The sequence below is a fragment of the Crocodylus porosus genome, unplaced genomic scaffold, assembly GCF_001723895.1.
Source record: "Crocodylus porosus isolate Cpor-Errol unplaced genomic scaffold, CroPor_comp1, whole genome shotgun sequence".
Lineage (NCBI taxonomy): Eukaryota > Metazoa > Chordata > Crocodylia > Crocodylidae > Crocodylus > Crocodylus porosus.
Window position 1 is genome coordinate 440,145 of NW_017728916.1, and position 12,661 is coordinate 452,805.

General features: G+C 44.1%; 1 protein-coding gene across 1 annotated transcript in view; it reads left to right on the top strand.

Moving 5' to 3' along the window:
- MSN (moesin) overlaps positions 1–12,434 on the top strand; it is a 74,968-nt gene extending 62,534 nt beyond the window's left edge. Inside the window, exons 4-13 of the mRNA XM_019536197.1 lie at positions 519–793; positions 1,431–1,514; positions 1,856–2,002; positions 3,214–3,310; positions 4,356–4,519; positions 5,891–6,021; positions 6,868–7,028; positions 7,552–7,644; positions 8,576–8,806; positions 9,770–12,434. Coding sequence (XP_019391742.1) covers positions 519–793; positions 1,431–1,514; positions 1,856–2,002; positions 3,214–3,310; positions 4,356–4,519; positions 5,891–6,021; positions 6,868–7,028; positions 7,552–7,644; positions 8,576–8,806; positions 9,770–9,934 — 1,548 coding nt within the window. The 3' untranslated portion in view covers positions 9,935–12,434. The remainder of the gene's footprint in view (positions 1–518; positions 794–1,430; positions 1,515–1,855; positions 2,003–3,213; positions 3,311–4,355; positions 4,520–5,890; positions 6,022–6,867; positions 7,029–7,551; positions 7,645–8,575; positions 8,807–9,769) is intronic.
- The last annotated feature ends 227 nt before the right edge of the window (positions 12,435–12,661 follow it).

Below are 12,661 nucleotides of genomic sequence, written 5' to 3' on the forward strand. Positions count from 1 at the left end.
CCCATTTCTCTCCATAACAGGAGCTGAGTTATAAGCAGCAAGCTGTTTAGCCAAAAAGTTGCCAACCCCTGGTCTATAGTTTAGACACGGTGTCAGATTTGCTGCTGCTTGTTTGCAGTAGTGCTGTTTTCAGGCAGATCTGTTAACACACAGTACAGCAAGGAAGAGATTTATTAATGTGTAGTAGGCGTGGTAAATAAGACCTAAGCAGGCAGCTGCAGAGCATGCACCTGGTGACCCGTGCTCTGACCTACTGAAGCTAGAATTACAATAGTACCTGGTGAAGAATAAGCAGTGACAAAAGATGCTGGATGTCTCCCAAAGGGAGGATACTTGTGAGGTGGGACCTGGAGAATCTTACTCTGCCTGCTCTGCTGCATGCTTGCTTTCTGTATTGAAAAGGAAGAATGCACTGAATGTGCCCCTATCCTCTTCTTTTAATATGCCACTGAAATTTTTAGCTGGCCTGACAAATACTAGGTCTGACTGTCCCTTCTCTCTTCTCCCCCCTCCCCCAGGTGACAGCCCAGGACGTCCGCAAGGAAAGCCCATTGCTCTTCAAGTTCCGTGCCAAGTTCTACCCAGAGGACGTGGCTGAAGAGCTAATTCAGGATATCACACAGCGCCTCTTCTTCCTTCAAGTGAAGGAGGGCATCTTGAATGATGATATTTACTGCCCTCCAGAGACTGCCGTCCTTCTCGCTTCCTATGCTGTCCAGTCAAAATATGCAGACTTCAACAAGGAAGTGCACAAGACTGGCTATCTTGCTGGTGACAAACTGCTTCCACAAAGGTATGCAAGCTTTGCCTCTCCTGCGAGCATCCAGTGTCATAAGCTATATACAGGTTCAGTGTGTTTAGATAGCTTCACTTTTTGTTTTTTGGCTGGAATCACATGAACTGTACCTCCAACTCTGGTTGCATGCATGCAGTAAGTGCAAGGCACACTATAGTCTTCTTCTCCAAGGAGCTTGTCAGAGCCCATTGCAGTTAAACAATCGCTGAATGTGATTTAGAAACTTGTGATTTTGTAAACTCCTTTTTGTGTGAAGAAGCAAAAGGAAGAGACATTAATGGAGCAGACAGAAACAAAACAAGAACCAACAGCTTTATAACAGGTCATTGTAATGGTACAAGGAGAAACAAAAGCAGAATACCATTTTCCTTAAATATACAATGCTACTCAAGCCTTGACTTGTGGCTTGGCTACAGATCCAAGTCTGGACAAATGCTTTCTTGGAACAAGTGGGTGAGGCAGGGGGAAAGCATGGGGCAGTAGGAGTATTTATTGAGGCTTTTTGGCACTGACCTGCAGTGCAAAGGTACTGTTTAGATGGTGGGCCGTGATTGCAGCTGGTGGGACCAGCCTTGGTACAGTTTTGTCCCCTTTCTAACTAAAAGGATTCTGTTGCCTGTTGCTTCCTTTCTAGAGTTCTGGAGCAGCACAAGCTCAACAAGGACCAGTGGGAGGAGAGGATTCAAGTGTGGCATGAGGAACATCGGGGAATGCTCAGGTAACTTGACTTTATGGCTTGATATTATTTTGCCCTGTTAAGAAAGTGGGGCTATACCAGCCTGTAGTTGCCTCAGATTTTGTAGTAAACATTTTTATTTGTCCTTGGGCGAAAGCCTGTTAGCATGGCATTTGTCATCTTGCTGAAGAATAATTAGGTTTATGTCTTGGGTGACTGTCAGGCTGTCCTTTCAAGTGAAATGGAACGTGCCTATGGCAGCGTGTAGCCATACTGTCAGACTTGCTGCCAACTTACCTACCAACTAAAGGTAGCAGCTTCTCCCCATAATGCCTCTTATTTAGAGTCTGTGTGGAAAAATCTGTTTCCTTTGCATGTTTTAGAGAAGATGCCATCTTGGAATACCTGAAAATTGCACAAGATCTGGAAATGTATGGGGTGAACTACTTCAGTATTAAGAACAAGAAAGGCTCTGAACTCTGGCTAGGTGTAGATGCTCTTGGCCTCAACATATATGAGCAGAATGACAGGTAACAAACCTTTCTTAGATCTCTTTGGGTGACCTTTTGTTCTTCAGCACATACTGAAGAAACCTCTCCCCTCCAAAACAAAGGAATATTTTAAAGAATTAAGGCTTTTAGTATGAAATGTGCTGCTTACTCACCTATGTGCAGTTTTGACCAACTGAAGGCACAGTAAGGGTGGAATCTCATTAGAGCAAAATCCATTTTAAGAAATTCCATTGCAACAAACTTCTAAATCTTAGCTGCTGGCCTGTAGCAAGTAATGCCAAGTGGCTGTTTTGTTAGAAAGGAATTCACTAGTACAGAAAATGTCTTTACTGTAAACAGTTTCACTCTTGTCCAAGGCCTTGTTTAAAACCTCACTTTAAAATGAACGTCTCCCCTGTTGAACCAACCTGCCTCTGAACTGGGAGCAAGAACAGGAAAAATAAGGGTGGGGACTTACCAGGCCTTGGCTATTCTGTAGTAACTGTTGCACCCTGGAGCAAGAGCCAAGCACACAGCTTGCCTCTGAATGAAACAAATGTGACTCAGTTGTCACAATTTTTTTCCTCCTGAGGACAGGGATAGCACTCATAGGGTAGCGGAGTCATCTTTAAGTCCTGCCCTCACTAACCATAAGTGCTCAGTTATTGGGGTGTATGTGCACGCATTCCCCCAGTGAACAGTGTACTCTCCTTCATGCTTTGACTGCTCTGTGGTAACTCCTCAAAGAATTCCTTTACAATAAAATAAACTGGGCATCCCTATGAAGTTCGTCATGATAAGTTCCACCTGTGTGGTTTTTCCAAGTAAACTCTTCCAGGCTGTGTCGGTGCATTTCTTGGTTAAGGTCTTTGACACAAGCTACATGACATGACTGTTTTAATAAAACTGCTGGGAGAGGTGCTTGTAATCCATGTAATTGCTCTGCAGGGACAATTTGACATTAAATTGAATCCCACTGAATAGAATTTCCTTGACTTTTTTTTTTAATTTTAATTTTAAATTGTCCTCCCTGCAAGGTGAGGAAACAGTTGATTACTGTTCTTGCTTTGTTTTTTTTACGTGCCTCTGCAGCTCTTCATTTCTGGAACCTGGGGGAAAAGCTCAAGTACTGTTAGAGCCATTTTGACACTTCCAGTCTACTGTTGGCTAATTTGGAATAAATTTAGAGTAACTTCTGCTAAACTCCTCCATTACTTTTTTTTTTTTCTTTTTTCTTTAAATCCTTGCAGGCTAACTCCAAAAATTGGATTCCCTTGGAGCGAGATCAGGAATATCTCATTCAATGACAAGAAGTTTGTCATCAAGCCCATTGACAAGAAAGCTCCAGTAAGAGATACCATTGAAATATCAGTTTTTAATAAACACTCAAAGATGCACTTAAATCATTTTAAAAGCATTTTACAAGCCATTTTCCAATAACTAGCAGAAGGTATTTAAAGTATTGCCAAAGTGAATGGATGGGTTGACAGACAGTTGTGGGTAGGGGAGAGGTTGGCATGTTAGGTTTGCTTTATGATTTGGAGTTAGGAAATTGCTGAGGTCACCTCCTGCATCCATCTTTGTTGCAAAGTCTGCTGCCTTGCTTGCTGTTTCTGATCAGCTTGAGGAAAGCTTGGCTTGCTGTACAGAATCCAAAATGGACAACCTCTATCTATCCTTTATGCCATAGCTTTTGACTCCTCAGCTTTCCCATACTACTTAATATCATCTTTCTCTGAATGAACAGTCCACCACTGTTTGGAAACCACTTCCTTGCTGTTCTTATGCATGAGTAGCCACAATGAAGTTGCATTTCCCCTTCCTTGTATAAGAGGAAACGACCTGTTTAAGGTGTGAGCAAGAAAATTAGTATTCCAGTTGGAGTAAGGGCAGACTATATCATCTCAAAACTGAAAACCTAATCGTGCGATTTGTAGCTTCATCTAGGTGATAGAAATGCTTTAGTTTAAAAGCACGGATGCTTATTGGGAATGTTTTCAGTGGCTTTTTGAGCACTTAATGGTGTGCATGCCATATCCTGACAATGCAAAATCCAGCCTTGGTAAGCTGACGGACTACCAGGTCTTCCCTAGATAATACCTGGAGACTTTAACAACACGGTCCTTGATGTTCAAAATGTGCCCTGTGGTATTGTCTGTTCTGTGGATTCCTCCAGACCTTCATAGTTTAGGCATGTTTCTTACTATTAAGTGCCTGGTTTGCCACTACATTTTTTGCCTTGCTTATAGGTGAAGTGTCCTCTTATGGCTAATGGTCCTTTTAGCCTTCCCTCAACTGTTGCCCCCTGTGAGCATGTTGTGGGTAGCAATAGTGAGGTATGTATGCACGTGCTAGGGAAATGAGTCTAATGCTTTCTCCCCTCTGTTTTAAGGACTTTGTATTCTATGCCCCACGACTACGAATTAACAAGCGAATCCTGGCGCTGTGCATGGGGAACCACGAACTCTACATGCGCAGACGTAAGCCAGACACCATTGAAGTACAGCAAATGAAGGCGCAGGCTCGGGAAGAGAAACATCAGAAACAGATGGAGAGGTAGGTACCACAAGGATCTGAACCCGAGCTTTTTCTGATGACCGCAAACCACATTGCATTAGTACAACTGCTGAAAGCGCCTGCCCATCTTAATACCAGATTTTTACTAGGGTCTAGTTTTGGCAGCTGAAGCAGATTCTCTTTTTAAATGGATGATGCAGCTGGCACAATTCCTAAACATGACTTGGTGTTAGGATAGTCTTGATCTGAAAACTGTTCTTATAGGCAGACAAGGTTCTTTGGGTGAATCTGATACTTTTATTAGACCAACGTAAATAGTTGGAAAATTTTCTTGGCAAACTTTTGGGATTAAAACCCCTTAGTTAGGCTGAGGTTTGTAAAGCAAACTCTGCTCAAGACTGAGTAGAGGTCATCTCATTGGGATATACAGAGCAAAATTTGAAGACCTAGCTTTTGACTTTTTTTGCTAAGGCCCCTTCTACACATCACAGGTGATTGTAGAAAGTATGGCTACAACCTACACCCCTGAACTGTTCTGTTGCATTTTAATGCAATTTTGATGCTATATCTCGAGTCCTGTCCACATGTGCATGGCAGGAAGTGTGGGATTGCACATTTAAATCCCATCATACCTTTATTGCCAGTGCAGAGAACCTGATCCCAGGCTCCCCAGCACCAGCAAGAAGCAGGCTTCCATGGCTGGGAGCTTCACACACCTCAGTTGTGAGGGGCTTCCAGCCATGGGTGACAGCCCATGTATGCCTGGCACTGTGCGATCTCTTCTGTAGTGATCTCCCTGCCTGAGGGATGGAGGGAAACTCCTGGAGCTGGAGGATTGCTGTAGGGGGCAGTCCTCTTGCACCCCCAGACCTAGGATTGCAGCTGCTGTGATCCTTGGGGCTTGGAGTTTTTTCACTGGGCATGGTACATCCCTGTGGCTGACAGCTGTCAGCTGAGGGAGCTCCCAGCAGCAGGGGTGATTCTGCTACGTGTTCAGATTTTAAAGCTTGATAGTAACTAGTTACTAAGGTGGTGCACACTTCTTGAGGTTTAACTTTTTTATAGCTGGTTGGAGCTTTTTATTGCTTGTGATAACTACGTTGCACATGTAGTTGGTCTCCAAGTAATTGTGCAGTTAGCCAGGTAATTGCACAAGACCTGTGATGTGTAGAAGGGGGCCTTAGTGATGAAACTTCAAAAGCTGTCTTTGCATATTGTTCTGTATATCCTAATGAGATGAGGATCTGCTCTGCTCAGTCTTGAGCAGAGTTTGCTCTGCAAACAGGCCTATCTAGAATCCATCAGATGAGTTGCCTCTTGCATGATCATGGCTTTTCTGTTGGAGAGCCCTGCTACCTTTATATTGCAGTTTTAGAATTAGCTGCTTTATTTTAACTGTTCTTTAATCAGAGCCCTGCTGGAGAATGAGAAGAAGAAGAGGGAACTGGCAGAGAAGGAGAAAGAGAAGATTGAACGCGAGAAGGAGGAGCTGATGGAACGGCTCAGGCAAATTGAGGAGCAAACCAAGAAAGCTCAGCAAGGTACTAGAAAATCTTTTTTTGGCAGAGAAACCATCTAGCTCTGGGTATTTGCATTTAAAAATTTCAAGTCCTAAAATTGGGCATTCTCCTGCAACTTGTCCTGAGCCTTTAGGTCCTCCATATCTCCCACATGCCTCAGACCTTGAATTCTGCAGTATTGCACATCAAAAACCTAGCCTTGGCTCCCAGTGAAGACCTAGGAGGGGATCTGTTGGATAGGCAGGCTGGCTGATCTGTCATCTGGGATCGGATCTGATCTTTGTCTTGGCTGTTGTCAGAAATGACTAACAGGGTGTGGGACCTCGGGCAAATCAGCCTGTACAGGGCCTGGACACAGCGGGAGGGAGTAGGGGTGGTAAGTGGCCGGACACAAAGATGGCTCGGCTCCGCAGGGCCCCCCACAGCCCAGGGCTTGGGTCATTTGCCCTGACTTCCTCCTGTTCCCTGCCCAGGAATGGCCCTGGCTGTAATGCTTTTTTTTTGGGAAGTGGTCTCTGTGGTGGAGACTTCATAACTCTTATTCCCATCAACAGTCCTGGTTTCTTATGCTACAGGGCAGAGCCAGTGGGGCTGGGGCAGGGAGAGCTAGTTGGAACCCAAATGGGTTTAGCCTGTAGTTCAGAGACTTGAAGCTGACTGCAACAGGCATAGGACTTTAGGGCAGGAGGACTAAAAGAGATGCTCCAAGCAGGATACTGCTGGTACCTTACTAGTGAATGTTGCTTCTATATGCCCACCAGTGCAGGGAGGTATATGCCAGGGGGAGTTACTTTCTTGCTGCTATTCTAGGTTTGATCTCCAAGCCTGGCTTTGCTTTTTTCTTTTTTCATGCTGCTCTTTCTTCAGAACTGGAAGAACAGACCCGCAGAGCATTGGAGCTGGAACAAGAAAGGAAACGAGCCCAGGAGGAAGCAGAGAAGCTGGCTAAGGAACGTCAGGAGGCAGAAGAGGCAAAGGAGGCCCTGCTGAAAGCTTCCAATGACCAGAAGAAAACCCAGGAACAGCTGGTGAGCAGACTTAGCCAGGGAGAATGGCGTTCTGGATGCCTCCTTGGTCTTTTTAGTGGTATAGACTTTTTGCCTAAGCAGTGGTTTACCAGGGAATTGGCTGGGAATTCAGTTTCTTTTTAATTCAGATCCTTATCAAATGCATAAGCTAGTACCTTCTTTAAAACTAAATCTTTATTAAATTGGTGATTTTAATGGAAAACCATCTTTTAGTCAAGAATCTCCACATGCTCATTATTAGGGGGTATGCATGGAGAAGTTGGTTCTGTGGCCCTTATACGAGACTCTTGCATCCTGTAGAAGAAGAAAACCCAGACCTGTAATTCCAGTTACAGGGTGGGCCCAGAGCACCCAACAGCACAGCAGTGAGCATCAGAATTCTTGAATGTATGGCAATCCGGCTTAGTCTTCCTCTTTTTTGGGTGGGCACTCCCTTGCTTCTTGGAGGCTTGAGGAGATGGATACTCCCTTAATTTAGAAGGAAATAAAATATCCAAACCCCTTGTGTCTGTTACTTCTACAGTCTTCAGAGATGGCAGAGCTTACATCTAGAATCATGCAGCTGGAGGTGGCCAGGCAGAAGAAGGAGAGTGAAGCCTTTGAGTGGCAGCAGAAGGTACAAATGGCATCTGGTTACAAACACCTTCCCTCCCTTCCCCCAGTGCAAAAACCTTTTGACACAGGTTTCCCCCTTTTTTATTCTGGCTTCTGTGGGCTAGTCTGACCCTATGAGGTTACCTTGTTACTTATGACACCTTTTTTTGTTTTTAGCATGTAAGGTAATAAACTGAGAACACTGCAGCAGGAAAGCCTGAACTGCATCTGAACTCCAAAGTACCAGCTACTTCTGATTTTTCATGTTGCATGGGCTTAGTCTGATGATGATGCTTACTGCTTTCAGTGTTCAGCTAGACGCTAGATGTTCAGCTGCCAGGACAAAGGAACGTGGAAGCCCCTCATGCTTTCACAGTCAAAGTAGAGCCTTCCTACTAGGGAATGTTTCTGGGGTGCAGAATACACATTTATTCCTGTCCACAGTGTTGAACTGATGATTCGGTCATCTTTATGCTGCCCAAAATTCAGCCACTGTTCCTAAAATGGATGCTTTGGGAGTAATTCCTAAGAATTTAGGAAGGATCCATTGTAACGTTCAAACAGATCTGGGAATGATCCTGTTGGGTGTATCTTCAGGTAGTCGCATGAAATTGCCTACTCCATGTTTAGCTTGGCTGCAGCTCATGCACACATGGGGTAGCTGTTTTAAAGTGCATTTATGTACAGTGTAGGTATAACAATTATGCTGGATGGCTACACATGCAGATGTCCAAGTCCCACTTATAATGGGATATGACCCTACTGTCAACCTTCTTCCTGACCAGTTCTTATGAAGGTTCCACTTTAAAAGCTTCTGGCACAAAAAGGGATCTTTATGATGTGGACATGATAGAAACACACTTCTGAGCCAAGGAATATATTTTTTGGGTCCCGGGGAGTGAAACCTCTCCCAGTAGGAGATTCATTAACTTGAGTGGTATGTTTTACCTCAGGCTCAGATGGTGCAAGAGGACCTAGAAAAGACCAAAGAAGAACTGAAGACGGCCATGACCACCCCTCATGTCACTGAACCCATCCATGGTGAGAATGAGAATGATGAACAGGATGAGAATGCTGCAGAGGCCAGTGCTGAACTGCGGTCGGATGCTACTATTAAGGACCGCAGTGAGGAGGACCGCACCACTGAAGCGGAGAAGAATGAACGAGTCCAGAAACACTTGAAGGTAGGGACAGAAAGTCTATGGGCTTCTGCAGTGCTTGTACATCCTCCTGCCCTTGTTTATGCAGCTGGAGTGGGGAGCAGGGTAGTTAAGAATCAGGGAAACATGATCTCATGTCAATTGACTGATATGTTAGAAAACTTAGTGGGGAATGCAGCAAAACTTGCCTTGGATCTCATCAAGCTTCTTCTTTTCAAACCCCTGTTAGTGAAGACTACATGGTACTGCCAAGGAAAAGCATCTGTTGCATGTAATTTGCAAAGATGAACCCTGACAGCTGTTCAGTAATGAGCTGGAGGACTTAGTCCAGTTCCTATTGAGCAGGTGCCTGTAGTAGTCTGTCATGTTGGCTGAGCCTTTGCTGGACTATGCAGCTCAATCCAAGCATGGTTCTTGGAGGCAGCTTTAGAGCATGTTGGGAGCAGCATGGGGAAGCCCCTGCTGAACCTGGTGTCTGGGCTGAACTTGGGTCTTGTGAAAGGTCACTCAAAAGCATCTACACAGGCAGATATTGCCTGTGTCCAGCTCTGCAGGTGTAGCTATGAATCTGACTCTCCAGATGCCCTGATTTGCAGTATTACTGTACTTTGCAGTGATGCTATGAAGACAGATTGGAACTGGTAGCGTCTTGGGTGTGAACTCTTTGCCACTGATGGAGGGATTTCATTTATTAAACCAGTCTTGCTGCTGTCCCTCTCATTGACTGCCAGAGCAGTCTCACTTCTACACTGAACATAGAAAGAGATTGAGTTAGGTAGATGGGATGCTTCTTGTCTCCAAGGGCAGCATTTTTTAAATTGGTTTTTTTGTTGTTGTTGTTGTTGTTGTTGTTGTTTTTTTTTTCCCCGGGGTGGAGGGACACCCTTAAGATCAGCCAGTGAAGGCGTAAATCTCATATTGCAGAGTTGCAGCCTGTACTAATCTAACTTTCTTTCCTTTTTTCCCCCCCTCCTTTTCTCACTAAAGGCTCTTACCTCAGAGCTGGCAAATGCCAGGGATGAAACCAAGAAGACAGCCAATGACATGATCCATGCTGAGAACATGAGGCAGGGCCGAGATAAGTACAAGACCCTCCGCCAGATTCGACAGGGCAACACCAAGCAACGCATTGATGAGTTTGAGTCCATGTAAACTCTCCTGCACCTGCCATCCCTGCACTCCCCATTTTTTCCCGTCATCTCCCATCACTCGTGTGTAATCGTGCTGCGCTGGAACCACTACAGAAGAATGACCCTGGTCTTATTTATCAAGTTTTTTATGCAGATGCTGCAGTTCAGCAACAGAAGAACAAATAAAATGCTCATGTTTTCTTGGGGGCGGGAGGGGAAGGGGGAGGTAGCTGTTGCTGGTGACAAATCTGAATTTCTTGCTCAGCTGCATTGCATAAAGCTTTGTATTGCTTACCGAAACAGCTGAACCGTCACCTTGTTCCACAGGGTGGAGGTGCAATCAGATGCTTACACTGAGTTCCTTATGACAATGCAGCCATTTTGAAACCCATACCTTGCCACCCATTCAGAGTTGCAGTATTATAACTTACTAACCAGGGGCTAGACCTCTGCTTTAGCATAAGATCTGACCCCCAACTGAGAGGGTGGGAAGGCAAGGGTTGGAAGTGAGATACAATTGCTATTGCTAAAAGACCAAAGCTTTTGCCCCTGAACTTAAGCAGGCCAAACTGAGCCTCTGTAAGCTGTCAGTGTTCACTGCTGCACAATCCAGTAGATAACAGCTTTAGTTGAGAACACAACTCTAAAGGATTCATCACGAGAGAAATTCAGAGTAGCGTTGGCATTTTTCCATTGAGATGGCTTGTTTTGGAGCAGCAAATTTCTGAGTCAGCCAAGAGAGGAATCTCCTCTCAAAGTAAAATCCTTGCTCATTGCCACTTGTCTTGCCAGTGCTGTTTGAATGCAGCAGTAGCAGAGAGCTCAGGAACAGCTGCAGATTCTGCTCACAGCCCTAAAATAGAATAGGGAAAGGATGGGGGAGAAGGGGCAAAGGGAAGGGGTAGCAGCAAAAAAACAGGTGGGTTCCAACCAAATGCAGGTACAACCACCAAAAAAGTCTGATTTTTACAGTGCATTACTCATGCACAGAATTAAAGACTTCCAGAAAAGGCCTTCTTTTTAAAATGTAAGCGTTGGTGCCTTATGATTTCTTCATGTATACAGATGTAGTTCAGAGTTTTAACAAAGTGTCTTCTAACTGAATCTGATTTGCACCAATTGGGGACCAAAGTTACAGACTTGGATGCATTTTTTTTCTTTTTAATCTAAAATCTGCTTTGTCATCAGTTTAAGCTGTTTTTTTTTTCTTTTCCCTCCATGCTTCTGTTGGACCAGGCTTGAGATGAAATATACTTTTTTAAAAGCCATCTGTCCTGAAAGGAATAATGTCCTGTTATTGTTGCCTTAATCATCAGATAGCACCACCTGGCTCAGGACCTCTCCCTTCTCCTTGGAAAGATGTCTTGCCTCTTTGAGAACAAAATCCATTTAGTCTTGAAGGATCATTTCTCTTTCTGGTGAGGGGAGATGATAGGTCCTATGCTAGCTGTTCTTTACCATGGTTGAAATGTCTAGCAAGTCCTGTTTTCCAAGTAGACTTTTATTCATTTTTGTCCACATTGTAGTTTAAACATAATCTCTTGGTCACTTGGGAAACAGCCATGTCTGCTCAGGGTTGACTTGGACATTGACTTGAACCTTTATGGGAAGAAAAGGCAGGAAATGCTCCAGTTCAGAAAAGCCTTTTTTTTCTTTTTCTCTCTTTAAAATTGACTTCTCCTGCTCTGCCCTCCTTAGTTTTCAGGTACTTTTTCTTGCTCAGTGTGCTGCTAAATCTATGCAACTTTCTCAACTCTGTGGAGGCTCTTCCCTGCCCCCCCCCCCAGGTCCATGCAATGTCAGCACTAGAGTGAGTATAGGAGAACATCTGAAGGCTTTTCTAGAGCACTTCTAACCCACTGTATGGAGGGGAAGAAGGGGCTCAGTGAGATGTTGGTGGCAGGGGGTAGGGGGCAGCATGTGCCAAAAAGTCTTGTCAGTGTTAATAAATGGCAGTATTTCTCTGGGAATCTTTTGTGCTGTCTGAAACCACCTCCACTGGTATCAGTAACTATTTTTGGAAGCTATGCCAGCTTGAGGGGAGAACCACATGAATGCTGACCAAATAAACCTCTGTTAAAAGTACAGCTTTCAGAGAATAGCCAAGGTGTGCATTTTTGAAGCTGTTTCATTTTGGGCTCCCCCAGACTCAACGTGCCTTTTAGGAGAGTGGGAAATCTTACAATCGGCCAAAAACGCACCCCAGTGCTTTGAAAGTTACAAACGAAACATTGCCGTTAAGCTTGTCAGAACTGATTTGCATATTTCTTTGCTGAAGAATTATTGGCACTGATTCTACATGAGTCTCATTACCAAGAGAACAAACAACCATTAAAACTTCACTTCTGGTGCTTTTAAGGCTGGTTCTCAGCAGTTCTGTTCTGTCCATGGCAACTACTGGCGCATTTTAAAAAGGAGGAAAAAAAAAAAAAAAGCCCTTACTATATCTTTTTTTAACAATTTCCTAATGAAGATACAGCGCCTAGAATATGTGTGGTCAAACAATAAACCAGTAAACCTCTTTATATTGTGATTGGGTCATAAAATACTGCTGAACTCTTGTATTATGCTGGTGTGATTCCTGTTTATGATTTTTTTTGTCTTGTTCTAGTTCCAAATGGTCCAGTATAAAAATAGAATGGTTTTGTGCCAGTGAGTCCACCTAACTCCTTGTGTAGTTGTTTCAGCCCTCCCCTTTTCCTACCAGTATTATATTCCAGTGGTATCTAATGACATTTGATTTTCAGTC